The 26,209-nt window shown below is 45.2% G+C and overlaps 1 protein-coding gene across 1 annotated transcript in view; it reads left to right on the top strand.

Moving 5' to 3' along the window:
* LOC106566150 (kinesin heavy chain) overlaps nucleotides 1–26,209 on the top strand; it is a 141,310-nt gene that overhangs the window by 91,732 nt on the left and 23,369 nt on the right. Inside the window, exons 11-20 of the mRNA XM_045691941.2 lie at nucleotides 542–698; nucleotides 2,402–2,626; nucleotides 2,838–2,906; nucleotides 8,184–8,390; nucleotides 9,843–9,989; nucleotides 18,572–18,760; nucleotides 19,153–19,270; nucleotides 20,456–20,520; nucleotides 20,634–20,743; nucleotides 24,897–24,998. Coding sequence (XP_045547897.2) covers nucleotides 542–698; nucleotides 2,402–2,626; nucleotides 2,838–2,906; nucleotides 8,184–8,390; nucleotides 9,843–9,989; nucleotides 18,572–18,760; nucleotides 19,153–19,270; nucleotides 20,456–20,520; nucleotides 20,634–20,743; nucleotides 24,897–24,998 — 1,389 coding nt within the window. The remainder of the gene's footprint in view (nucleotides 1–541; nucleotides 699–2,401; nucleotides 2,627–2,837; nucleotides 2,907–8,183; nucleotides 8,391–9,842; nucleotides 9,990–18,571; nucleotides 18,761–19,152; nucleotides 19,271–20,455; nucleotides 20,521–20,633; nucleotides 20,744–24,896; nucleotides 24,999–26,209) is intronic.

The following is a 26,209-nucleotide window of genomic DNA, read 5'->3' on the forward strand; positions in this document are numbered from 1 at the left end:
TTTGTTTTGTGTTGTTTTCCCACACACCTGGTTTCAATTCCATCATTACATGTTGTGTATTTAACCCTCTGTTCCCCCCATGTCTGTGTGTGGTATTGTTTGTTATAAGTGCTTGTGTTTTACTGGTGCGTCGAGTTATTGTGCCCATATTTTGTATTTCTTATGTCGTTGGTTTTACTATTAAACTGCTCTGGCTATTTACCAAGTTCTGCTCTCCTGCTCTGACTTCCCTGCCACCAGTTACGCATCCCTTACACAAACATCCCTGTGAAGTCAGTCTAAATGAAAGTATTAGTAATTTACAATACCCAAAACCATTCTGTGACTTTATTAAACCACGGGGAACCATTCTGTGACTTTATTAAACCACGGGGGAAAAAAACTATTAACAGTACTGATGATTTTGAACGAGTTTTATTCGTTTTAAAAACTGCTGGCTGCGCAACGAATTTCCCTGTGGGGACCAATGAAGTTTGAATGAAATATAATTGTTATTGTTATGTGGAATTGATTGAATTATGTCTCTCCTCTCCCCACCCAGAGCTAAGACCATCAGGAACACAGCCTCAGTGAACTTGGAGCTGACAGCAGAACAGTGGAAGAAGAAGTACGGGAAGGAGAAGGAGAAGAACAGGGTGATGAAGGAGACGGTCCAGAGACTGGAGGCTGAGCTGAACCAATGGAGAAACGGGGAGACCGCCCACGGAACTGGCACGTCAAGTAGCACACACACACACACACACACTCATACATAGACTCGCGCATGCGCTCACGCACACACACACACGGAGCACGAATACACAGGTACACACTCACACACACATACACACACGAAGCACGGATACACAGGTATACACTCACACACGAACACACACACAATAAATAGCCCGATCACTAGAAATAGACATCCATTTTGGACGTTTGAAAATGTCCTGAGAATGTCGATATCCGCCTTCCTGTTGCCCAGCACTGGGACCCGTGATGCTCAGACCACTGCTCTGTTACCCAGCACTGGGACCCGTGATGCTCAGACCACTGCTCTGTTACCCAGCACTGGGACCCGTGATGCTCAGACCACTGCTCTGTTACCCAGCACTGGGACCCGTGATGCTCAGACCACTGCTCTGTTACCCAGCACTGGGACCCGTGATGCTCTGACCACTGCTCTGTTACCCAGCACTGGAACCCGTGATGCTCAGACCACTGCTCTGTTACCCAGCACTGGGACCCGTGATGCTCAGACCACTGCTCTGTTACCCAGCACTGGGACCCTTGATGCTCTGACCACTGCTCTGTTACCCAGCACTGGAACCCGTGATGCTCAGACCACTGCTCTGTTACCCAGCACTGGAACCCGTGATGCTCAGACCACTGCTCTGTTGCCCAGCACTGGGACCCGTGATGCTCTGACCACTGCTCTGTTGTCCAGCACTGGAACCCGTGATGCTCTGACCACTGCTCTGTTGCCCAGCACTGGGACCCGTGATGCTCTGACCACTGCGCTACGCTCTAGCAAGCCGTGAGATTGAATATTTGATGATACTTGATGGTATGAGGTCTGTTGGTTTGCAGAGCCTTCTCCAAACCATAGTCCTAACCTTAACCACTCAAAATTAATGACTTAACTTTTAACCTTTGAGTTGTTTGTGTTTTAACCCTGTAACCACGCGGAATTAACCCTGTAGCCACGCGGAATTAACCTGTAGCCACGCGGAATTAACCCTGTAACCACGCGGAATTAACCCTGTAGCCACGCGGAATTAACCCTGTAGCCACACGGCATTAACCCTGTAGCCACGCGGAATTAACCCTGTAGCCACGCGGAATTAACCCTGTAGCCACACGGCATTAACCCTGTAGCCACGCGGAATTAACCCTGTAGCCACGCGGAATTAACCCTGTAGCCACGCGGAATTAACCCTGTAGCCACTCGGAATTAACCCTGTAGCCACGCGGAATTAACCCTGTAGCCACGCGGAATTAACCCTGTAACCACGCGGAATTAACCCTGTAGCCACACGGCATTAACCCTGTAGCCACGCGCAATTAACCCTGTAGCCACGTGGAATTAACCCTGTAACCACGCGGAATTAATCCATCAAAAATAGACATTCATCCATAATATGTCACATTTCTAAGGGAAACTATGAGATCTGGTTGCACTAAAAGGCACACACACACATACTTGAGTTTAAACACACACACACACACACACACACACACACACACACACACACACACACACACACACACACACACACACCACACACACACACACACACACACACACACACACACACACACACACACACACACACACACACACACACACACACACAGTATATCTCCCCTAATGTGGTCTGCCCTCTTCATGATCCACTGACCCCCACCAGGTGAGGAGGTTCCTGAGCTGGATCTGTTGAGTCCCGGGGCTGTGCCGGTTGAGTGTCTGATACCCAGAGAAGATAGCCTGGGTCGACTCCTCAGAGAAGACAGTTCCTCTTCCAGTCTGAGTCGATTCCCCAGAGAAGACAGTTCCTCTTCCATAGTGATTAGGATCTCAGAGGAGGAGAGACAGAAGTACGAGGAGGAAATACGCAAACTCTACAAACAGCTGGATGACAAGGTCAGGGTTCAGACACACAATGAAACTTGCTAGTGAAGTTTGTGTTTGATGTAACATAAATGGAGTGTGTTTGTCTCTGATGGAGATGCATGATGAACAATTTGACCCATAAGGCTCCTCTGTACAACATACCTGTTTTTTTTTTGTGTGTGTGTGTGTGTGTGTGTGTGTGTGTGTGTGTGTGTGTGTGTGTGTGTGTGTGTGTACACAGGACGATGAGATCAACCAGCAGAGTCAGCTGGTAGAGAAGCTGAAGGAACAGATGCTGGACCAGGAAGAGGTAGAAGACATTCTTTATTTCCTCATCTATCTTCCTCTGTCTCTCAACAGTATCTTCCTCTGTCTTCCTCGATCCCTCCAGAGGAAGAGGTACAGTAGAAGACATTGTCTTTATTTCCTCTTTTACCCAATCTATCTTACTCTATATCTCCCTCTCTATCTTTCTCTCTCTCTTCCTTCCTTCCTCTCTATCTCCCTCTCTCTGTCTCTCTCTCTCTCTCTCTCTTCCTTCCTTCCTTCCTTCCTTCCTTCCTTCCTTCCTTCCTTCCCTCTCTCTCTCTCTCTCTCTCTCTCTCTCTCTCTCTCTCTCTCTCTCTCTCCCTCTCTCTCTCTCTCCATCTCCCTCTATCTATCTCCTTCTCTCTCTCTATCTCTCTCCTTCTATATATCTCCCTCTCTCTATTTTTCTCGCCATCTCTATCTCCCTCTCTCTCTCTCCCTCTCTATATCTTTCTATCTCTACCCCTCTCTCTCTGTCTCTCTCCCTCTCTATATCTTTCTCTCTCTACCTCTCTCTCTATATATATATATATCTTTCTCTCTCTCCCTCTATATTTCTTTCTCTCTATCTATTTCCCTCTCTCTATCTTCCTCGCTCTCTCTCTTCCTCGCTCTCTCTCTCTCTCCCTCTCTATCTCCCTCTATCTATCTCCTTCTCTCTCTCTATCTCTCTCCTTCTATATATCTCCCTCTCTCTATTTTTCTCGCCATCTCTATCTCCCTCTCTCTATCTATCTATCTTCCTCCCTCTCTCTCTATCTATCTCCCTCTCTCTAAGTTGGCCATTTTATGACCGTTGTAAATACCTGCAGGAACTCTCTCTGTTCCACTCTGCAGAAATGGAAGTTAAAAATCCCTTTGTTACAACAGAGAGAGAATTTGTAGTACTGTGACATCCAAGATTGGATAATGAAACAATATTTCTGTAATCCAAACATTTGGAATGGTCTGTGGGTATTTTCCTTTATTTAACTAGGCAAGTCAGTTAAGAACAAATTCTTATTTTCAATGACGGCCTAGGAACAGTGGGTTAACTGCCTTGTTCAGGGGCAGAACGACAGATTTGTACTCAGGGATTCAAACTTGCAACCTTTCGGTTACTAGCCCAACACCCTAACCACTAGGCTACCCTGCCACCCCATTTAAAGAACAATCCTGTGGAATTCATTACGATTTGGTGATGTCATTACAGACTGTAGACAACATAACTGTATCTCTGAAAGTGTAAATTTCCCAGTTGTCAGGTTTACTTCTAAATGTTGTGCAATTTATAGGATTAAATATGATACTATTTGTGAGAAGATGAAATGTGATGTTAGCCTTCTAAATGAGTAAATAAAAAATCATATAAAAGTTCTACCCAGTCAGTGACTACGCCCACGTGAGCACAGATATTATGTAGACATACATAAAACCCCTCGTGAAGAATTAACATATCAGACCAAGCAGGTGGACGGTGTTGAACCGGACTTCACGAATGATTAGACTCTACCAGACCAGAAAAAACATGGAGCTGCACGTTGAAATGGTAGGAATTTAAATCTCTAGAGACCAGTACATTGCCGGGTTGCTACGGGCGTGAAAAATGGTTCTAGCTCTACATTAGACCAGCGTGACAGACAGCGTTAGATCTGAAAGGTACGAAATGGTTAGAAACTCTGAAGAAGAAGAAGAAGAAGACTAAACAGGAACATTCAGCTGTTTAAGTACTTTAGTCTAGTAAACTCTACAGAGAACCACCGGGTGGTACTCTGAAAGATCCATTCTAACGAACACTTCCTCTGGAAGAACCGGTTTAACAGACACTCCGAGACAGAGAAGGTACAGCTACAAAGGACAAAGTGACCTCTGGTGGACAACCAGAGATTTACACAACAAGAGACTTTCTATCGAATTACTCCCCGTAGATGGATCGAGTATTTTCAACAGAGACAGCAAAGACATACACACGTAAATATGTACATTGCAATTCTTTCGATTGAGCAGCCGTTCATGTGCAAAGTATTTGCATTTCCATGAGCATAGTTATCAGCTGTACGATAGTGGAATTCCTTTGTCTCTCCCTTTCTCTCTCTTTTGAGTCTGCCATTTTGTGTAACAAGCCGTCATATCGGTTTAGTCCACTAGGGACTTTTCATTGCATAGTAATCAATGTGTAAGCTATCCTGTTTGTGTGTTTATGTAATTCTGTGTGATTATTTAGTTAGTTAGTAAATATATAATTAAGCCAAATTGTATATTGCTGATTCATAATTTATGCTAGGGTTTGTGCAGATATCCGACATTCAGAATGAGACTGATAAGGTAAATAAGAATTAATGACTTGACTGTAACTGATGTAAGAGATATTTTTTATATCTTTAGAGTTTAGTCGGGAGATAGTAACTCGTTAAATAACTTTGTGGTGCCCCAGATTACTACTTAATTAATTGTTATATGATTAATTTAATTGCGTAATAATTGAACATGGTATGTCATTATTTTATATAATAACAAACACATTAATGATATTCACCACACCACACTCTCCCAGGTTGTAATGAATAATCAGGGAGAAAAAGGTGTAGATTCACGCGCAGTGTGCGGCAGATGTTTATTAAGCCTTCACAGAAGGCAGGAATCGTGGTCACAGGCAGGTAATGGTCAAACACAGGTAGGCAGTCAAAAAACAAACAATACCTCACAACCATACAAACAGAAATCACTGAACTAAACAGGGAGCTGAAGAGACCAGGTGAGAAACGAAAACAGGTGAAATCAATAAACAAAAATGAAAGACAGGCCTACGTTCCAGAACACAAAGAAACAGGGCTACGTTCCAGAACACAAAGAAACAGGGCTACGTTCTAGAACACAAAGAAACAGGGCTACGTTCTAGAACACAAAGAAACAGGGCTACGTTCCAGAACACAAAGAAACAGGGCTACGTTCCAGAACACAAAGAAACAGGGCTACGTTCCAGAACAAAGTAACAGGGCTACGTTCCAGAACACAAAGACACAGGGCTACGTTCCAGAACACAAAGAAGCAGGGCTACGTTCCAGAACACAAAGAAACAGGGCTACGTTCCAGAACACAAAGAAACAGGGCTACGTTCCAGAACACAAAGAAACAGGGCTACGTTCTAGAACACAAAGAAACAGGGCTACGTTCTAGAACACAAAGAAACAGGGCTACGTTCCAGAACACAAAGAAACAGGGCTACGTTCCAGAACACAAAGAAACAGGGCTCCGTTCCAGAACACAAAGAAACAGGGCTACGTTCTAGAACACAAAGAAACAGGGCTACGTTCCAGAACACAAAGAAACAGGGCTACGTTCCAGAACATAAAGAAACAGGGCTACGTTCCAGAACACAAAGAAACAGGGCTACGTTCCAGAACAAAGTAACAGGGCTACGTTCCAGAACACAAAGAAACAGGGCTACGTTCCAGAACAAAGTAACAGGGCTACGTTCCAGAACACAAAGAAACAGGGCTACGTTCCAGAACACAAAGAAACAGGGCTACGTTCCAGAACACAAAGAAACAGGGCTACGTTCCAGAACACAAAGAAACAGGGCTACGTTCCAGAACACAAAGAAACAGGGCTTCGTTCCAGAACACAAAGAAGCAGGGCTACGTTCCAGAACACAAAGAAGCAGGGCTACGTTCCAGAACACAAAGAAACAGGGCTACGTTCCAGAACACAAAGAATCAGGGCTACGTTCTAGAACACAAAGAAACAGGGCTACGTTCCAGAACACAAAGAAACAGGGCTACGTTCCAGAACACAAAGAAACAGGGCTGCGTTCCAGAACACAAAGAAACAGGGCTACGTTCCAGAACACAAAGAAACAGGGCTACGTTCCAGAACACAAAGAAACAGGGCTACGTTCCATAACACAAAGAAACAGGGCTACGTTCCAGAACACAAAGAAGCAGGGCTACGTTCTAGAACACAAAGAAACAGGGCTACGTTCCAGAACACAAAGAAACAGGACTACGTTCCAGAACACAAAGAAACAGGGCTACGTTCCAGAACACAAAGAAGCAGGGCTACGTTCTAGAACACAAAGAAACAGGGCTACGTTCCAGAACACAAAGAAACAGGGCTACGTTCCAGAACACAAAGAAACAGGGCTACGTTCTAGAACACAAAGAAACAGGGCTACGTTCCAGAACACAAAGAAACAGGGCTACGTTCCAGAACACAAAGAAACAGGACTACGTTCTAGAACACAAAGAAACAGGGCTATGTTCTAGAACACAAAGAAACAGGGCTACGTTCCAGAACACAAAGAAACAGGGCTACGTTCTAGAACACAAAGAAACAGGGCTACGTTCCAGAACACAAAGAAACAGGGCTACGTTCTAGAACACAAAGAAACAGGGCTATGTTCTAGAACACAAAGAAACAGGGCTACGTTCCAGAACACAAAGAAACAGGGCTACGTTCTAGAACACAAAGAAACAGGGCTACGTTCCAGAACACAAAGAAACAGGGCTACGTTCCAGAACACAAAGAAACAGGGCTACGTTCCAGAACACAAAGAAACAGGGCTACGTTCTAGAACACAAAGAAGCAGGGCTACGTTCCAGAACACAAAGAAACAGGGCTACATTCCAGAACACAAAGAAACAGGGCTACGTTCCAGAACACAAAGAAACAGGGCTCGGTTCTAGAACACAAAGAAACAGGGCTACGTTCCAGAACACAAAGAAACAGGGCTACGTTCCAGAACACAAAGAAACAGGGCTCGGTTCTAGAACACAAAGAAACAGGGCTACGTTCCAGAACATAAAGAAACAGTGCTACGTTCCAGAACAAAGAAACAGGGCTACGTTCCAGAACACAAAGAAACAGGGCTACATTCCAGAACACAAAGAAACAGGGCTACGTTCCAGAACACAAAGAAACAGGACTACGTTCTAGAACACAAAGAAACAGGGCTACGTTCCAGAACACAAAGAAACAGGGCTACGTTCCAGAACACAAAGAAACAGGGCTACGTTCCAGAACACAAAGAAACAGGGCTACGTTCTAGAACACAAAGAAACAGTGCTACGTTCCAGAACACAAAGAAACAGGGCTACGTTCCAGAACACAAAGAAACAGGGCTACGTTCCAGAACACAAAGAAACAGGGCTACGTTCCAGAACACAAAGAAAAAGAACACAAGAAAAGCAGAACAGAACCTTACACAGCTCCTTGCCTCGTCCCGTGGGGACAGTGAGAAGGTGTCTGGGGACCTGGGTTTTGTCTGACGGGGCTGTTTGTTTCTCTGTTTCTCTCCCAGCTCCTTGCCTCGTCCCGTGGAGACAGTGAGAAGGTGGCTGGGGACCTTGGCAGACTGCAGATGGAGAGTGAGGTTGCCAAGGCGGAGGTCAGGGAGGTTCTGCAGGCTTTGGAGGAGCTGGCTGTTAACTATGATCAGAAGAGCCAGGAGGTAGAGGACAAGAGTCTGCAGAACAAACTACTGGCTGAGGAACTGGCCAAGAAAATGGTAGGCTTTACCTCTATACCTTTATTCCCTGTGAAAATAATCTATAAAAAAATCCATCCACCCATCCATCTGTTCATCCATCCATCGATATCCATCCATCCATCCATCCATCTATCCATATCCATCCATCCATCCATCCGTCCATCCATCCATCCGTCCATCCATCCATATCCTTCCGTCCATCCATCCATCCATATCCATCCATCCATCCAGCCATCCCTCCATCCATCCATCCATATCCATCCATCCATTCAGCCAGCCATCCATCCATTTGTTCATCCATCCATATCCATCCATCCATCCATCCATCCATGCATCCATCCATCCATCCATATCCATCCATCCATCCATCCATATCCATCTGTCCATCCATCCATCCATCCTTCCGTCCATTCGTTCATTCATCCATCCATCCATCCATATCCATCCGTCCATCCATATCCATCCGTCCATCCGTCCATTCATTCATTCGTTCATTCATTCATTCATCCATCTGTCCATCCATTCATCCATTCATCCATTCATTCATTCATTCATTCATCCATCCATATCCATCCGTCCATCCATTCATTCATTCGTTCATCCGTCCATCCATCCATCATCCATCCATTAATTCGTTCATTCATTTATTTTCATTCATCCATCCATCCGTCCATCCATTCATTTGTTCATTCGTTCATCCGTCCATCCATCCATTCATCCATCCATCCATTCATTCATTCATTCATTCATTCATTCATCCATCCATCTTCATTCATCCATCCATAGCCATCTATCCATCCGTCCATTCGTTCATTCGTCCATCCGATCCATCTCCATCCATCCATCCATCCATCCATCCATCCATCCATCCATCCATATCCATCCATCTGTCCATCCGTCCATTCATTCATTCGTTCATTCGTCCATCCATCCGTCCATCCGTCCATCTGTCCATCTGTCCATCCGTCCATTCGTTCATTCGTTCATTCGTCCATCCGTCCATTCATTCATTCATTCATTCATTCATTCATTCATTCATCCATCCATCTCATCCATCCATTCGTCCATCCATCCATCCATCCGTCCATCCATCCATCCATCCATCCATCCATCCATCCATCCATATCCGTTCGTTCGTCCATCCGTCCGTCCGTCCATCCATCCATCCATCCATCCATATATCTATTGGTCATTCTATGGTACCTGTCTGTGCTCCCTCTGTGCTCCCTCTCTGCTCCCTCTGTGCTCCCTCTGTGCTCCCTCTCTGCTCCCTCTCTGCTCCCTCTGTGCTTCCTCTGTGCTCCCTCCCTCCCCTCCTTTACTCCTTTGGTGGGTGTGTGTATGTGGGTGGTTTTGGAGAAATGAAAAATAAAAATAATTTCTTCTTCTCCTCCTTTTCTTCTTCTTCTTCTTCTTCTTCTTCTTCTTCTTCTTCTTCTTCTTCTTCTTCTTCTTCTTCTCTCCCCCCAGGCCCACCTGATGCGTATCGAGGCGGAGTTGTGTCGTCTACAGGAAGTGAGCGGTCATCAGAGGAAACGCATCGCTGAGGTTCTTAACGGCCTGATGAGGGACCTTTCTGAGTTCAGCGCTATCGTGGGCAACAAGGACATCAAACTGGTCAGTACCATACTTTACTTTAGCTGTAAACATATGGCTTCTGACTTCAATTAACTGTTACTACTTGATCGTCGATTCTTGAAATGTAATACTTTACTTTTACAACAAGAACATCAAACTGGTACGTCTTCTGTCACCAAGGTTACGGCATGTACGCCCATATTCAAAAAGAGCAGGACTGCTGATCTATGACGCTGATCTAGAAGAGCTGTATTCTGGGACACGCTCTCCTAGAAGGCTGGAGGTGGAGGCTAGGTCCCCCTGTCCATGTCTCTATTTCATTATGATCTGAAAGTCAAAACAGATGTCCTGAGACTCTTTGTCAACACAGGCCCTTTCATGACTTCATCTTTTTTCTAGTTAGAAAAACATTACCTTGAAGTTTCGTTTTCAAAGGCTGTCAGCGGAGGAACATCATACCAGATGTCAGAGAGAGCAGAGTTCTCTGTCAACAACAACACTGTTATCATATTTAGATTGTTATTGGTGTGTTTGCATTCTCCGTCGCGCTTCGTTTCGGTGATGTCATCTGCTAAATTACTGTTAACATAATAGATGTGTTTTTACAAATGTTTTACCTATCCCTCCCCTTTTATCTCCCTCTCTCTCAATTACATTTCAATTCAATGTCAATTCAAGGGGCTTTATTGGCATGGGAAACATCTGTTTACATTGCCAAAGCAAGTGAAGTAGATAATATACAAAAGTGAAATAAACTATTAAAATTGACAGTAAACATTACACTCACAAAAGTTCCAAAAGAATAGACATTTCAAATGTCATACTATTTCTGTATACAGTGTTGTAATGTGCAAATAGTTAAAGTGCAAAAGGGAAATTAAATAAACATAAATATGGGTTGTATTTACAATGGTGTTTGTTCTTCACTGGTTGCCCTTTTCTTGTGGCAACAGGTCACAAATCTTACTGCTGTGATTGTGCACTGTGGTATTTCACCCAGTAGACATGGGAGTTTATCAAAATTAGGTTTGTTTTTGAATTCTTTGTGGGTCTGTGTAATCTGAGGGAAAAATGTGTCTCTAATATGGTCATACATTTGGCAGGAGATTAGGAAGTGCAGCTCAGTTTCCACCTCATTTTGTGGGCATGTGTGCGCATAGCCTGTCTTTTCTTGAGAGCCAGATCTGCCTACGGCGACCTTTCTCAATAGCAAGGCTATGCTCACTGAGTCTGTACATTGTCAAATCTTTCCTTAATGTTTGGTTCAGTCACAGTGGTCAGGTATTCTGCCACTGTGTACTCTCTGTTTAGGGCCAAATAGCATTCTAGTTTGCTCTGTTTTATTGTTAATTCTTTCCAATGTGTCAAGTAATTATCTTTTTGTTTTCTAATGTTTTGTTTGAGTCTAATTGATTTGCTGTCCTATTTGTTTGGCTCTGTGGGGTCTGTTTGTGTTTGTGAACAGAGCCCCAGGACCAGCTTGCTTAGTGGACTCTTCTCCAAGTTCATCTCTCTGTAGGTGATGGCTTTGTTATGGAAGGTTTGGGAATCGCTTCCTTTTAGGTGGTTGTAGAATTTAACGTCTCTTTTCTGGATTTTGATCATTAGCGGGTATCGGCCTAATTCTGCTCTGCATGCATTATTTGGTGTTTTATGTTGTACACAGAGGATATTTTTGCAGAATTCTGCATGCAGAGTCTCAATTTGGTGTTTGTCTCATTTTGTAAATTCTTGGTTGGTGAGCGGACCCCAGACCTCACAACCATACAGGGCAATGGGTTCTATAACCGATTCAAATATTTTTAGCCAGATCCTAATTGGTATGTCAAATTTGATGTTCCTTTTGATGACATAGAAGGCCGTTCACAGCTTTGTGGAAGTTACCTGTGGTGCTGATGTTTAGGCCGAGGTATGTTTCGTTTTTTGTGTGCTCTAGGGCAACGGTGTCTAGATGGAATTTGTATTTGTGGTCCTGGCAACTGGACCTTTTTGTGTGTTTTTTGCCAGTTTTAACCACACACTTGTTGTTTGTGTACATGGATTTTATAATGTCGTATGTTTTTCCCTCCACACCACTTTCCATCAAGCAGACCCTCATGCCATATTGAGTCAAAAGCTTTTTTGAAATCAACAAAGCATGAGAAGGCTTTTCCTTTGTTTTGGTTTGTTTGTCAATTAGGGTGTGTAGCGTGAATATGTGGTTTGTCGTACTGTAAAATTTTGACATTTGCTCAGTACATTGTTTTCACTGAGGAAATGTACGAGTCTGCTGTAAATAATAATGCAGAGGATTTTCCCAAGGTTGCTGTTGATGCATATCCCACAGTAGTTATTGGGGTCAAATTTGTCTCCACTTTTGTGGATTGGGGTGTTCAGTCCTTTGTTCCAAATATTGGGAAAGATGACAGATCTAAGCATGATGTTAAAGAGTTTAAGTATAGCCAATTGGAATTTGTGGTCTGTATATTTGATCATTTCATTGAGGATACCATCAACACCTCAGGCCTTTTTTGGTTGGAGGGTTTATATTTTGTCCTGTAGTTCATTCATTGATGGAAAAATGGCGCCGACAGAGATGGTCACCTCGAGTCCTTACTTCCCTAGGAAGTATATCGTTTTTTTTATGCATTATTTCTTAGATTGTTATCCCAGGAAATCTTAAGTCTTTTGGATATAAGAGTGACGTCAACTTACCAACATTACGACCAGGAATACGACTTTCCCGAAGCGGATCCTGTTTGGACCACCACCCAGGACAATGGATCTAATCGCAGAAGCCAATCCAAAACAACAGCGCCGCAGAAGGGGCAGACGGAGCTGGCTCCGTAGATGTGCACATCGCCCACCGCTTATGAGTATATTACTCACCCATGTCTCTTGATAAAAAGGTAGATGAAATTTGAGCATGGGTTTCCTTCCAGAGAGACATCAGAGATTGTAACATTCTCTGTTTCACGGAAACATTGGCTCTCTCGAGATATGTTGTCGGAATAGGTTCAGCCACCGGGCTTCTCCATGCATCGCGCCAACAGAGATAAACACCTCTCTGGGAGAAATTAAGGGCGGGGGTGTATGCTTCATGATTAACGACTCATGGTGTAATCATAACAACATACAGGAACTCAAGTCCTTCTGCTCACCCGACCTAGAATTCCTTACAATCAAATGCCGGCCATATTACCTCCCAAGAGAAATGTCGTCAGTTATCGTCACAGCTGTGTACATTCCCCCTCATGCAGACATCACGACGGCCCTCAAGGAACTTCACTGGACTCTATGTAAACTGGAAACCATATATCCTGAGGCTGCATTTATTGTAGCTGGGGATTCTAACAAAGCAAATTTGAGACCAAGGCTACCTAAATTCTATCAGTATATTGATTGCAGTACTCGGGAGGGTAATACACTCGATCACTGTTACTCTAACTTCTGCGATGCAAACAAAGCCCTCCCCCGCCCTCCCTTCGGCAAATCCAACCATGACCCCATCTTGATCCTACTGTCTTATAGGCAGAAACTCAAACAGGATGTACCAGTGACTAGAACCATTCAACGCTGGTTTGACCAATCGAAATCCACGCTTCAAGATTGTTTTGATCACGTGGACTGGGATATTCCGGTCAGCCTCTGAAAACAACATCGATCTATCCGCTGACTCGGTGAGTGAGTTTATAAAGAAGAGCGTTGGAGATCTTGTACCCACTGTGACTATTAAACCCTACCCTAACCAGAAACCGTGGATGGATGGCAACATTCACGCAAAACTGAAAGTGCGAACCACCGCATTTAACCATGAAAAGAGGTCTGGGAATACGTCTGAATATAAACAGTGTAGTTATTCTCTCTGCAAGGCAATCAAACAAGTGAAATGCTGGTACAGGGACAAAGTGGAGTCGCAATTCAACGGCTCAGACACTCGCTCCATATCCCAGTCTGCTGTCCCCACATGCTTTAAGATGGTCACCATTGTTCCAGTACACAATAAGGCAAACATAACTGAACTAAATGACTACTGCCCTGTAGCACTCACTTCTGTCATCATGAAGTGCTTTGAGAGGCTAATCAAGGATCATATCGCCTCCACCTTACCGGCCACCCTAGACCCACTTCAGTTTGCATACCGCCCCAACAGATCCACAGACGATGCAATCGCCATCACACTGCACACTGCCCTATCCCATCTGGACAAGAGGAATACATATGTAAGAATGCTGTTCATTGACTACAGCTCAGCATTCAACACCATAGTACCCTCCAAGCTCATCATCAAGCTGGAGGCCCTGGGTCTCAACCCCACCCTGTGCAAATGGGTCCTGGACTTTCTGATGGGCCACCCCCAGGTGGTGAAAATAGGAAACAATATATCCACTTCGCTGACCCTCAACACTGGGGGCCCTACAAGGGTGCGTGCTCAGCCCCTTCCTGTGCTCCCTGTTCACCCACGACTGTGTGGCCATGCACGACTCCAACTCAATCATCAAGTTTGCAGATGACACAACAGTAGCGGGCTTGATTACCAACAACGATGAGACAGCCTACAGGGAGGAGGTGAGGGCACTTGGCGTGTGGTGTCAGGAAAACAACCTCTCACTCAACGTCAACAAAACAAAGGAGATGATCTTGGACTTCAGGAAACAGCAGAGAAGCACCCCCCCATCCACATCGAAGGGACAGCAGTGGAGAAGGTGGAAAGTTTTAAGTTCCTCGGCGTACACATCACAGACAAACTGAAATGGTCCACCCACACAGACAGTGTGGTGAAGAATGCGCAATAGTGCCTCTTCAACCTCAGGAGGCTGAAGAATTTTGGCTTGTCACCCAAAACCCTGACAAACTTTTACAGATGCACAAACGAGAGCATCCTGTTGGGCTGTATCACAGCCTGGTACAGCAATTGCACTGCCCTCAACCACAAGGCTCTCCAGAGGGTGCTGCGGTCTGCACAACGCATCACCGGGGGCAAAATACCTGCCCTCCATGACACCTACAGCACCCGATGTCACACGAAGGCCATAAAGACCTTCAAGGACAACAACCACCCGAGCCACTACCTGTTCACCCCACTATCATCCAGAAGGCGAGGTCAGTACAGGTGCATCAAAACTGGGACCGAGAGACTGAAAAACTGCTTCTATCTCAAGGCCATCAGACTGCTAAACAGCAATCACTAACTCAGAGAGGCTGCTGCCTACATTGAGACCCAATCACTGTCCACTTTAATAAATGGATCACTAGTCACTTTAAACCTTACCTCCAGCTGGGTTATTTTATACTTCATTTCAAAGAGGGAGTAGTGCTCTGTACTGGGAGGTTGACTTTCCGCTTGGGGTTGCTCATCTGTGGGGTTGGTTAATGAAGAGGTCTGGTCTGACACGCTCGGGGTGGGGGTGTCTTTCTCAAGAGAGAGCTTATCCTGCTGAGCTGTCTCTTTGATTATGTGAAAGTTTGAAACTGTTTGGGCTACTGAAACTGTAGCGCTACTGTTCCAGCCTTGTACAGGTTGACATTGGCTGACTCAGAGTCTTCGTTGACTAATATCCTGAGTTTCCACCCATCGCTAATACCCCCCCCCCCCTCTTAACAGAGGGGTACTGTGTTAATATAGCACTGAGCCACGCCAGGGGATGGTCTGTGTGGAAGATTAAGTTCCTTATGTTCCCATTTTTATAATAGTCAGCAAAAAGTATCTCTTGATTTCACAAAAAGAGCTTATTTTTTTACTCTTTCCGTTCCTTCTCATTTTGACATCCAGAGGGTGCTGTGTCGTAATGACCTCTGAACAGAGAGGGGGGGGGGGGGGCACTTCAAAGGCCTCTGCATTTGGGTGGGGGAGGCTGTGAAAGTCTTCTGCCATTGTTGGGCTCAATGGCTTTGACATCTCTCACTTCACACCTCAGTGCTAATTGAAGTTGCTGTTAGATCTGTTCTGTCCTAGCAAGCTTGGCATTTAGTCCTTATCAAATAATATATATAATTATAATGTAATTTTTTTACTTAGCTATAAAAGTATCTTCAGAATAAACATTATTCACTCAGTTCCAGGATAGGTGGTGTTTTCAGGTTTCCATTGTTTGTTTGCCAGAGCATTTGCTATATCACTTGGAAATAATAATTTTGGAAGTAGGAATCTTTCCAGGTAATTTTGTCCAAAATCATGTTGTAGGTTTGGAGTTTTGATTTGGAGTAAAGGTTATGTTGTGGAGGGTAGTATCCTGTATATGTCCTTGCCAAAATATAACATTTTTGTAAAAACATGCTGAAAAATGCGGGAGCTCATCTGCTCGTCTGTTCTCTCTCTCAATTCAATTTCAATTCAATTCAAATCAAATACACATCTTTGAATAAACTATTAAAGACTACCAGACCCCACTGGATTCTCCAATTATATTGAATGAACTACAGGACAAAATACAAACCCTCCAACCCAGAAAAGCCTGTGGTGTTGATGGTATCCTTAATGAAAGTATAAAATATACAGACCACAAATTCCAATTGGCTAAAGTCTTTAACATCTTCCTTAGCACTGGCATCTTCCCTAATATTTGGAACTGTCACGCTGGTATGATGAGATTCGGGAGACAAGTGCAGGAATGCGTAATAGGATTTTTCATTAAGCCTCAAATTACGGCGTGCCGTGTAAAAGCACGAGGACGAAGACCAAACACGTACACAAAAACACATGGTTAAAACCCAAACAAAAGAGTGATGCAGCTGCCGAAGTTGCGTCGTCGTCGGACGGACCAGTTGTGGCAGCGTCGGACGGGCCAGTTGTGGCAGCGTCGGACGGGCCAGTTGTGGCAGCGTCGGACGGCCAGTTGTGGCTGCTGAAGTGATTTCGTCGAACGAACCCGTTGTGGCGGCGCCGGACGGACCAGTTGCAGCGTCGTCGGACGGGCCATTCCCGCTGTCTCCCTTAATGGTCGATTATTCTGTCACGCTGGCATGAAGCCCCAAATTACAGCGTGCCGTGTAAAGGCACAGGGACGAAGACCAAACAAACGTAACAAAACACAGGTTTGAAACCCAAACAAAAGAGCGAGGAGTACCTCGAATAAATACACACGGGACGAGACCCGTAATCATCTGCGCAATCCACAAGGGTACGAAAGCCCAAAACACACAGCACAGGTACTCACACGCACCAACGGACATTGTAACAATAATCGACCCCCCAATGGAAACCAAAGGGCACTTATCTACAAATACTAATCAGTGGGAATAGAGGACAGGTGTGCGTGATGAACGTTCCGGAGTGATCCATGACAGGAACCAAGGACTGATCACCCCAATCCCCAAAGGGGAGACAAATTGATCTGGTGCTTCTGTCACCAACCAAGGAGGGCCTACAGCAGCACCTAGATCTTCTGCACAGATTCTGTCAGACCTGGGCCCTGACAGTAAATCTCAGTAAGACAAAAATAATGGTGTCCCAAAAAAGGTCCAGTTGCCAGGACCACAAATACAAATTCCATCTAGACACCGTTGCCCTAGAGCACACAAAGAACAATACATACCTCGACCTAAACATCAGCACCACAGGTAACTTCCACAAAGCTGTGAACGAGCTGAGAGACTAGGCAAGAAGGGCCTTCCATGCCATCAAAAGGAACATAAAATTCGACATACCAATTAGGATCTGGCAAAAAATATTTTAATCAGTTATAGAACCCATTGCCCTTTATGGCTTGGAGGTCTGGGGTCTGCTCATCAACCAAGAATTTACAAAATGGGACAAACACCAAATTGAGACTCTGCATGCAGAATTCTGCATAATACCTGACCTCTGTGACTGACTCAAACTTAAGGAAAGCTTTGACTATGTACAGACTCAGTGAGCATTGCCTTGCTATTGAAAATGTCCGCCGAAGGCAGTCCTGGCTCTCAATAGGAGACAGGCTATGTGCAAACTGCCCACAAAATGAGGTGGAAACTGAGCTACACTTCCTAACCTCCTGCCAAATGTCAGACCATATTAGAGACACATATTTCCTCAGATTACACAGACCCACAAAGAATTAGAAAACAAACCCAATTTTGATAAACTCCTATATCTATTGGGTGAAATACCACAGTGTGCCATCACAGCAGCAAGATTTGTGACCTGTTTTCACAAGAAAAGGTCAACCAGTGATGAACAAACACCATTGTTTATTTTCCCTTTTGTACTTTAACTATTTGCACATCGATACAACACTGTATATAGACATATAAATAACATTTGAAATGTCTTTATTCTTTTGGAACTTCTGTGAGTGTAATGTTCATTTTTAAATGTTTATTTCACTTTTGTTAATTATCTATTACACTTGCTTTGGCAATGTTAACATTTGTTTTCCATGCCAATAAAGCATTAGAGAGCATTTAGAATTTAGAGAGCAAGAGAGAGAGAGAGAGAGAGCGAGAGAGATGGATGCTCTCTCTCCAGCTCTCTCTCTCTCTCTCTCTCTCTCTCTCTCTCTCTCTCTCTCTCTCTCTTTTTTCTCTGTCCCCACTCTCTGTCTCTCAAATTCAAAAGGTCATTATTGCCATGGAGAGTCTAGCCATTTATGTTGCTAATGCAAACATACAGGAACATATTGAACCAATGAAAATGGTCATCTTTCCCTGTCCTCCCCTCCTAGCCGATGGAGATAACGGGGGCGATCGAGGAGGAGTTTACAGTAGCTCGTCTCTACATCAGTAAGATTAAGTCAGAGGTCAAGTCCATGATGAGACGCTGCCGTCAGCTAGAGAACCTACAGATGGAGTGTCATAGGAAGATGGAGGAGACAGGAAGAGAGCTGTCCTCTTGCCAACTACTCATCTCACAGGTGACTGAACATGATTACCAATAGTACATTTTAGTATGCACAAGGGGTAGGGCAAGTGGATACTTTACAGAGAGAGAGAGAAGGGGGGGGAGAGAGAGAGAGAAGGGGGAGAGAGAGAGAGAGAGAGAGAGAGAGAGAGAGAGAGAGAGAGAGAGAGAGAGAGAGACTAAATGTTAGTGGGTATAGAAGGCTGAGTGTACACTTCAGTTTATTGTGGAGAGTCATTTGAAGTGGAAAGCTAATTTACACTGATGCCAAATGTGTGGAAGTTATTTTGCGGTTGATTCCCATTGGTCCCAACATTGGTACTAACATTGGTCCCAACATTGGTACTAACATTGGTCCCAACATTGGTACTAACATTGGTACTAACATTGTGTGTGTGTGTGCAGCATGAGGTGAAGATCCACTCCCTGACAGAGTACATTCAGAACGTAGAGCAGAAGAAGAGACAGCTGGAGGAGAACGTTGACTCTCTGACTGAAGAACTGTACAAACTGCAGGCCCAAGGTATAACAATACAGTACAATACACTATAACCCTCAAAAGCAACTCTGGACCTCGAAGCCAGTCCCACTGCATTTTTTTCATTGTTCCCCTCTAATCGGGGACTGAATTAGACCTGGGACATCAGGTGGGTGAAATGAATTATCGGGTAGAACATAAAACCAGCAGGCTCCGGACCTCGTAGGGTCAGAGTTTTAATACCCCTGCTCTATAACAACACAGGATAACTATGACTCTCTGATTGAAGAACTGACCAAACTCCAGGCACAAGGTAAAACTCCTGCTCCTACCAACACAACACACCAGAGCCTTACAGAAAAACACACGATATAACAGCCTAAAACACACTATACACTCTGACAACAGGATAACCATGACTCTCTGAGGAGCTGTGAGGAGCTGGCTAACCTCCAGGTGCAAGGTAAAACTACTGGCCCATGGTACCTGGCTCAATGACTCACACTACAAAAGTGTAGCACAGTGTGACCAGCAAAGGTGAAATTAGGGGTGGCATGCACCACAAAAATCTGAGACGGCACAAAGTACGTGAGGCTGACTGGGGGTGGTCCGGAGGAGGGTTCGACCCACCCCCGTCCATTAATTGGAGAATTTAGCATTTTTCAAACACCTGAAACAGCTTCTTCCTGTAATCTATTCATTATGATTTATTTTTTTTATGTAAAAAAATATGTCTATTTTTCTGCATATTTAAGCATATCTCTTGAGCTGTCTGTATCCTCCTAGCTGTTTTTTTTAATTATTTTTTAAAGAAAATAATAATGCTGGCATGCCAGCTAAGATAGTTAGACATGCTAGCTACTCTAACTTGATTGATATCCTGAAATGGCTTCTGGGTATCTAGTTATGAGTTTGGGAACCTATCTGGGCTAGCTAAAGCCAACTTCAAAAAACATTTATATAATTTTTTTTATAAAAATGACAAATCTGAGGTGGCATGTGCTCCTGTGCTCCTGTGCTACCTCAGGTTGAAATTACCAACTTTGTAGGCGCACACTAAAATGCAGTGTGTGTGTGTGTGTGTGTGTGTGTGTGTGTGTGTGTGTGTGTGTGTGTGTGTGTGTGTGTGTGTGTGTGTGTGTGTGTGTGTGTGTGTGTGTGTGTGTGTGTGTGGTGTGTGTGTGTGTGTGTGTGTGTGTGTGTGTGTGTGTGTGTGTGTGTGTGTTTCAGAGAGCATGTCAGCGGGGACAAAGGGAGCGAATCAGACAGACGTTGAGGAGTCTGCTGATGTCAAGGTAACCTGGTTACAGCCTGTGGGGCGGGGGGGGGGGGGGGGGGGTCCCGTTTATCACAGAGACTTATTGTTAATGTGAGTGTGTGTTTTCCCCTGTCTTTCTCCCTATCTCAGAGGGCTCCAGAGCAACAGATGGAGGCTCACCGTGAGACGCACCACAAGCAGCTGGGACATCTCCGAGACGACATCAACGAGAAACAGAAGATCATTGACGACCTCACTGAGTCAGTACCTCTCTCTCCTCTCTCATCTCCCTTTCACTGAGTCAGTACCTCTCTCTCCTCTCTCCTCTCCCTTTCACTGAGTCAGTACCTCTCTCTCCTCTCTCCTCTCCCTTTCACTGAGTCAGTACCTCTCTCCCCCTCGCTCATCTCCCTTTCACTGAGTCAGTACCTCTCTCCTCTCTCCTCTCCCTTTCACTGAGTCAGTTCCTCTCTCCTCTCCCTTTCACTGAGTCAGTACCTCTCTCCCCCTCGCTCATCTCCCTTTCACTGAGTCAGTACCTCTCTCCTCTCTCCTCTCCCTTTCACTGAGTCAGTACCTCTCTCCTCTCTCCTCTCCCTTTCACTGAGTCAGTACCTCTCTCCTCTCCCTTTCACTGAGTCAGTACCTCTCTCCTCTCCCTTTCACTGAGTCAGTACCTCTCTCTCCTCTCTCCTCTCCCTTTCACTGAGTCAGTTCCTCTCTCCTCTCCCTTTCACTGAGTCAGTACCTCTCTCTCCTCTCTCATCTCCCTTTCACTGAGTCAGTACCTCTCTCCCCCTCGCTCATCTCCCTTTCACTGAGTCAGTACCTCTCTCCCCCTCTCTCCTCTCCCTTTCACTGAGTCAGTACCTCTCTCCCCCTCTCTCCTCTCCCTTTCACTGAGTCAGTACCTCTCTCCCCCTCTCTCCTCTCCCTTTCACTGAGTCAGTACCTCTCTCCTCTCTCCTCTCCCTTTCACTGAGTCAGTACCTCTCTCCCCCTCTCTCCTCTCCCTTTCACTGAGTCAGTACCTCTCTCCTCTCTCCTCTCCCTTTCACTGAGTCAGTACCTCTCTCCTCTCTCCTCTCCCTTTCACTGAGTCAGTACCTCTCTCCTCTCTCCTCTCCCTTTCACTGAGTCAGTACCTCTCTCCTCTCTCCTCTCCCTTTCACTGAGTCAGTACCTCTCTCTCCTCTCTCATCTCCCTTTCACTGAGTCAGTACCTCTCTCTCCTCTCTCCTCTCCCTTTCACTGAGTCAGTACCTCTCTCCCCCTCGCTCATCTCCCTTTCACTGAGTCAGTACCTCTCTCCCCCTCTCTCCTCTCCCTTTCACTGAGTCAGTACCTCTCTCCCCCTCGCTCATCTCCCTTTCACTGAGTCAGTACCTCTCTCCTCTCTCCTCTCCCTTTCACTGAGTCAGTACCTCTCTCCTCTCCCTTTCACTGAGTCAGTACCTCTCTCCTCTCCTTTTCACTGAGTCAGTACCTTCCTCTCCTTCTCTCCCTCTCCCTATCTTCTTCTTACCCTTCATCTCCCTCTTGTTGTAATTCTATGCTATATTTCAGTGTCACCTGGCACCAGCATCTGTAACATCTTTGTGTAATCTTTGCACCCAGAACCAAATCTCTGCTGTCTGATTAATCTCTGCTGTCAAAAAGAGAGTGTGACAACCTCACTGAGTCAGTACCCTCATGATATCTGCCATCTATCAGACACTTTTATCCAAAGCAACTTACAGTTAGTTATACATGTATAAATGTTTTGTATGGGTGGCCCCAGCGGGAATCGAACCCACAATCATGCTCTACCAACTGAGCCAGACAGGACCATCCCTCTCATTGCCATCCACTACCCTGCTCTCCTTGTCATATTGTGTCATGCTGTGCATCCATACTGCAGTGTGGGTCCCAATCCGTACTGCAGAATGGGTCCCAATCCGTACTGCAGTGTGGGTCCCAATCCGTACTGCAGAGTGGTTCCCAATCCGTACTGCAGAGTGGGTCCCAATCCATACTGCAGAGTGGGTCCCAATCCATACTGCAGTGTGGGTCCCAATCCGTACTGCAGAATGGGTCCCAATCCGTACTGCAGAGTGGTTCCCAATCCGTACTGCAGAGTGGTTCCCAATCCGTACTGCAGAGTGGGTCCCAATCCATACTGCAGAGTGGGTCCCAATCCATACTGCAGAGTGGGTCCCAATCCGTACTGCAGAGTGGGTCCCAATCCGTACTGCAGAATGGGTCCCAATCCGTACTGCAGAATGGGTCCCAATCCGTACTGCAGTGTGGGTCCCAATCCATACTGCAGAGTGGTTCCCAATCCGTACTGCAGTGTGGGTTCCAATCCGTACTGCAGAGTGGGTCCCAATCCGTACTGCAGTGCAGTTCTCTCCCTCATTCCCCCTCCCTCTTCATTTCCCACTCTCTGTCTCTCCCATCATCTCCCTCATTGTAATTCTACCTACCCTACCTCCCAGCATACAGTAGACTCCATCTGTACATGGCAGCAAACATTGGCCATAAAACGGTCTCTATAGTTACCCTGTTGTCTATTAACACCAGACTGTCTCTATAGTTACCCTGTTGTCTATTAACACCAGACTGTCTCTATAGTTACCCTGTTGTCTATTAACACCAGACTGTCTCTATAGTTACCCTGTTGTCTGTCTCTATCGTTACCCTGTTGACGGTCTCTATAGTTACCCTGTTGTCTATTAACACCAGACTGTCTCTATAGTTACCCTGTTGTCTATTAACACCAGACTGTCTCTATAGTTACCCTGTTGTCTATTAACACCAGACTGTCTCTATAGTTACCCTGTTGTCTATTAACACCAGACTGTCTCTATAGTTACCCTGTTGTCTGTCTCTATAGTTACCCTGTTGTCTGTCTCTATAGTTACCCTGTTGTCTATTAACATCAGACCGTCTCTATAGTTACCCTGTTGTCTGTCTCTATAGTTACCCTGTTGACTGTCTCTATAGTTACCTTGTTGTCTGTCTCTATAGTTACCCTGTTGTCTATTAACATCAGACCGTCTCTATAGTTACCCTGTTGTCTATTAACACCAGACTGTCTCTATAGTTACCCTGTTGTCCATTAACACCAGACTGTCTCTATAGTTACCCTGTTGTCTATTAACACCAGACTGTCTCTATAGTTACCCTGTTGACTGTCTCTATAGTTACCCTGTTGTCTATTAACACCAGACCGTCTCTATAGTTACCCTGTTGTCTATTAACACCAGACTGTCTCTATAGTTACCCTGTTGTCTATTAACACCAGACTGTCTCTATAGTTACCCTGTTGTCTGTCTCTATAGTTACCCTGTTGTCTATTAACACCAGACTGTCTCTATAGTTACCCTGTTGTCTGTCTCTATAGTTACCCTGTTGTCTATTAACACCAGACTGTCTCTATAGTTACCCTGTTGTCTGTCTCTATAGTTACCCTGTTGTCTATTAACACCAGACCGTCTCTATAGTTACCCTGTTGTCTATTAACACCAGACTGTCTCTGTAGTTACCCTGTTGACGGTCTCTATAGTTACCCTGTTGTCTATTAACACCAGACTGTCTCTATAGTTACCCTGTTGTCTATTAACACCAGACTGTCTCTATAGTTACCCTGTTGTCTATTAACACCAGACTGTCTCTATAGTTACCCTGTTGTCTGTCTCTATAGTTACCCTGTTGTCTGTCTCTATAGTTACCCTGTTGACTGTCTCTATAGTTACCCTGTTGTCTGTCTCTATCGTTACCCTGTTGACTGTCTCTATAGTTACCCTGTTGTCTATTAACATCAGACCGTCTCTATAGTTACCCTGTTGTCTATTAACACCAGACTGTCTCTATAGTTACCCTGTTGTCTATTAACACCAGACCGTCTCTATAGTTACCCTGTTGTCTATTAACACCAGACTGTCTCTATAGTTACCCTGTTGACTGTCTCTATAGTTACCCTGTTGTCTATTAACACCAGACTGTCTCTATAGTTACCCTGTTGTCTATTAACACCAGACTGTCTCTATAGTTACCCTGTTGTCTATTAACACCAGACTGTCTCTATAGTTACCCTGTTGTCTGTCTCTATAGTTACCCTGTTGTCTGTCTCTATAGTTACCCTGTTGTCTGTCTCTATAGTTACCCTGTTGACTGTCTTTATAGTTACCCTGTTGTCTGTCTCTATAGTTACCCTGTTGACTGTCTCTATAGTTACCCTGTTGACTGTCTCTATAGTTACCCTGTTGTCTGTCTCTATAGTTACCCTGTTGACTGTCTCTATAGTTACCCTGTTGTCTGTCTCTATAGTTACCCTGTTGTCTATTAACATCAGACCGTCTCTATAGTTACCCTGTTGTCTATTAACACCAGACTGTCTCTATAGTTACCCTGTTGTCTGTCTCTCTCTAGTCATAACTATCGTCTTCATCTGGAGTTGGAGCATTTGAGGAGCGACTTTGACCGTCTCATGAGACAGGAGCACCACAAGAGCCTGCAACTGGAAGAGCTGACGTTAGTCTCACACACACACACACACACACACACACACACACACACACACACACACACACACACACACACACACACACACACACACACACACACACACACACACACACACACACACACACACACACACACACACACACACACACACACACACACACGTCACCAAGTTAAATAACCAAACATGCACTGGAAGCACAACTAGAATACAAATGGTGTAATTTATTAGGGAGATTTGCACAGTGTGGGAAAGGGGGGGATATTCAGCAACCAGTCCACAATCCGTTCTCGTTGTTCGTTCTGTTCTCCAGGGGTAAACCTAAAACTCGGGTCCTCAGCCAAACTGGTTTGGTCCACCGTGGGGGTAAACCTAAAACTCGGGTCCTCAGCCAAACTGGTTTGGTCCACAGTGGGGATAATCCTAAAACTCGGGTCCTCAGCCAAACTGGTTTGGTCCACAGTGGGGATAATCCTAAAACTCGGGTCCTCAGCCAAACTGGTTCGGTCCACAGTGGGGGTAAACCTAAAACTCGGGTCCTCAGTCAAACTGGTTTGGTACACAGTGGGGGTAAACCTAAAACTCGGGTCCTCAGCCAAACTGGTTTGGTCCACAGTGGGGATAATCCTAAAACTCGGGTCCTCAGCCAAACTGGTTTGGTCCACAGTGGGGATAATCCTAAAACTCGGGTCCTCAGCCAAACTGGTTCGGTCCACAGTGGGGGTAAACCTAAAACTCGGGTCCTCAGTCAAACTGGTTTGGTACACAGTGGGGGTAAACCTAAAACTCGGGTCCTCAGCCAAACCGGTTCGGTACACAGTGGGGGTAAACCTAAAACTCGGGTCCTCAGCCAAACTGGTTTGGTACACAGTGGGGGTAATCAGACAGTCCAGGTCACAACGGGCAATCACACAGATAATTCTCTCTCTTCTCACACTCTCCATAACACAGGTTTCCCTCTCAGTCCTCTCCCTGTTTGTGCAGCTCGCTTCCTCTATTATCCCCAAGCACTCCATGGCTTTATGATCCACAGCCTCGCCTCGTTGGGGACGGAACTCCTTATAAGGCTCGGGGGTGTAGCCAGCGGGCTGCAAGATATCTCCCTTCAATCACCACTCCCCTCACCTCTCCCTGCCATCTGCCACAACACACACACACACACACACACACACACACACACACACACACACACACACACACACACACACACACACACACA

This window comes from Salmo salar, chromosome 12 (genome assembly GCF_965601325.2).
Source record: "Salmo salar chromosome 12, fSalSal1, whole genome shotgun sequence".
Taxonomy (NCBI): Eukaryota; Metazoa; Chordata; class Actinopteri; order Salmoniformes; family Salmonidae; genus Salmo; species Salmo salar.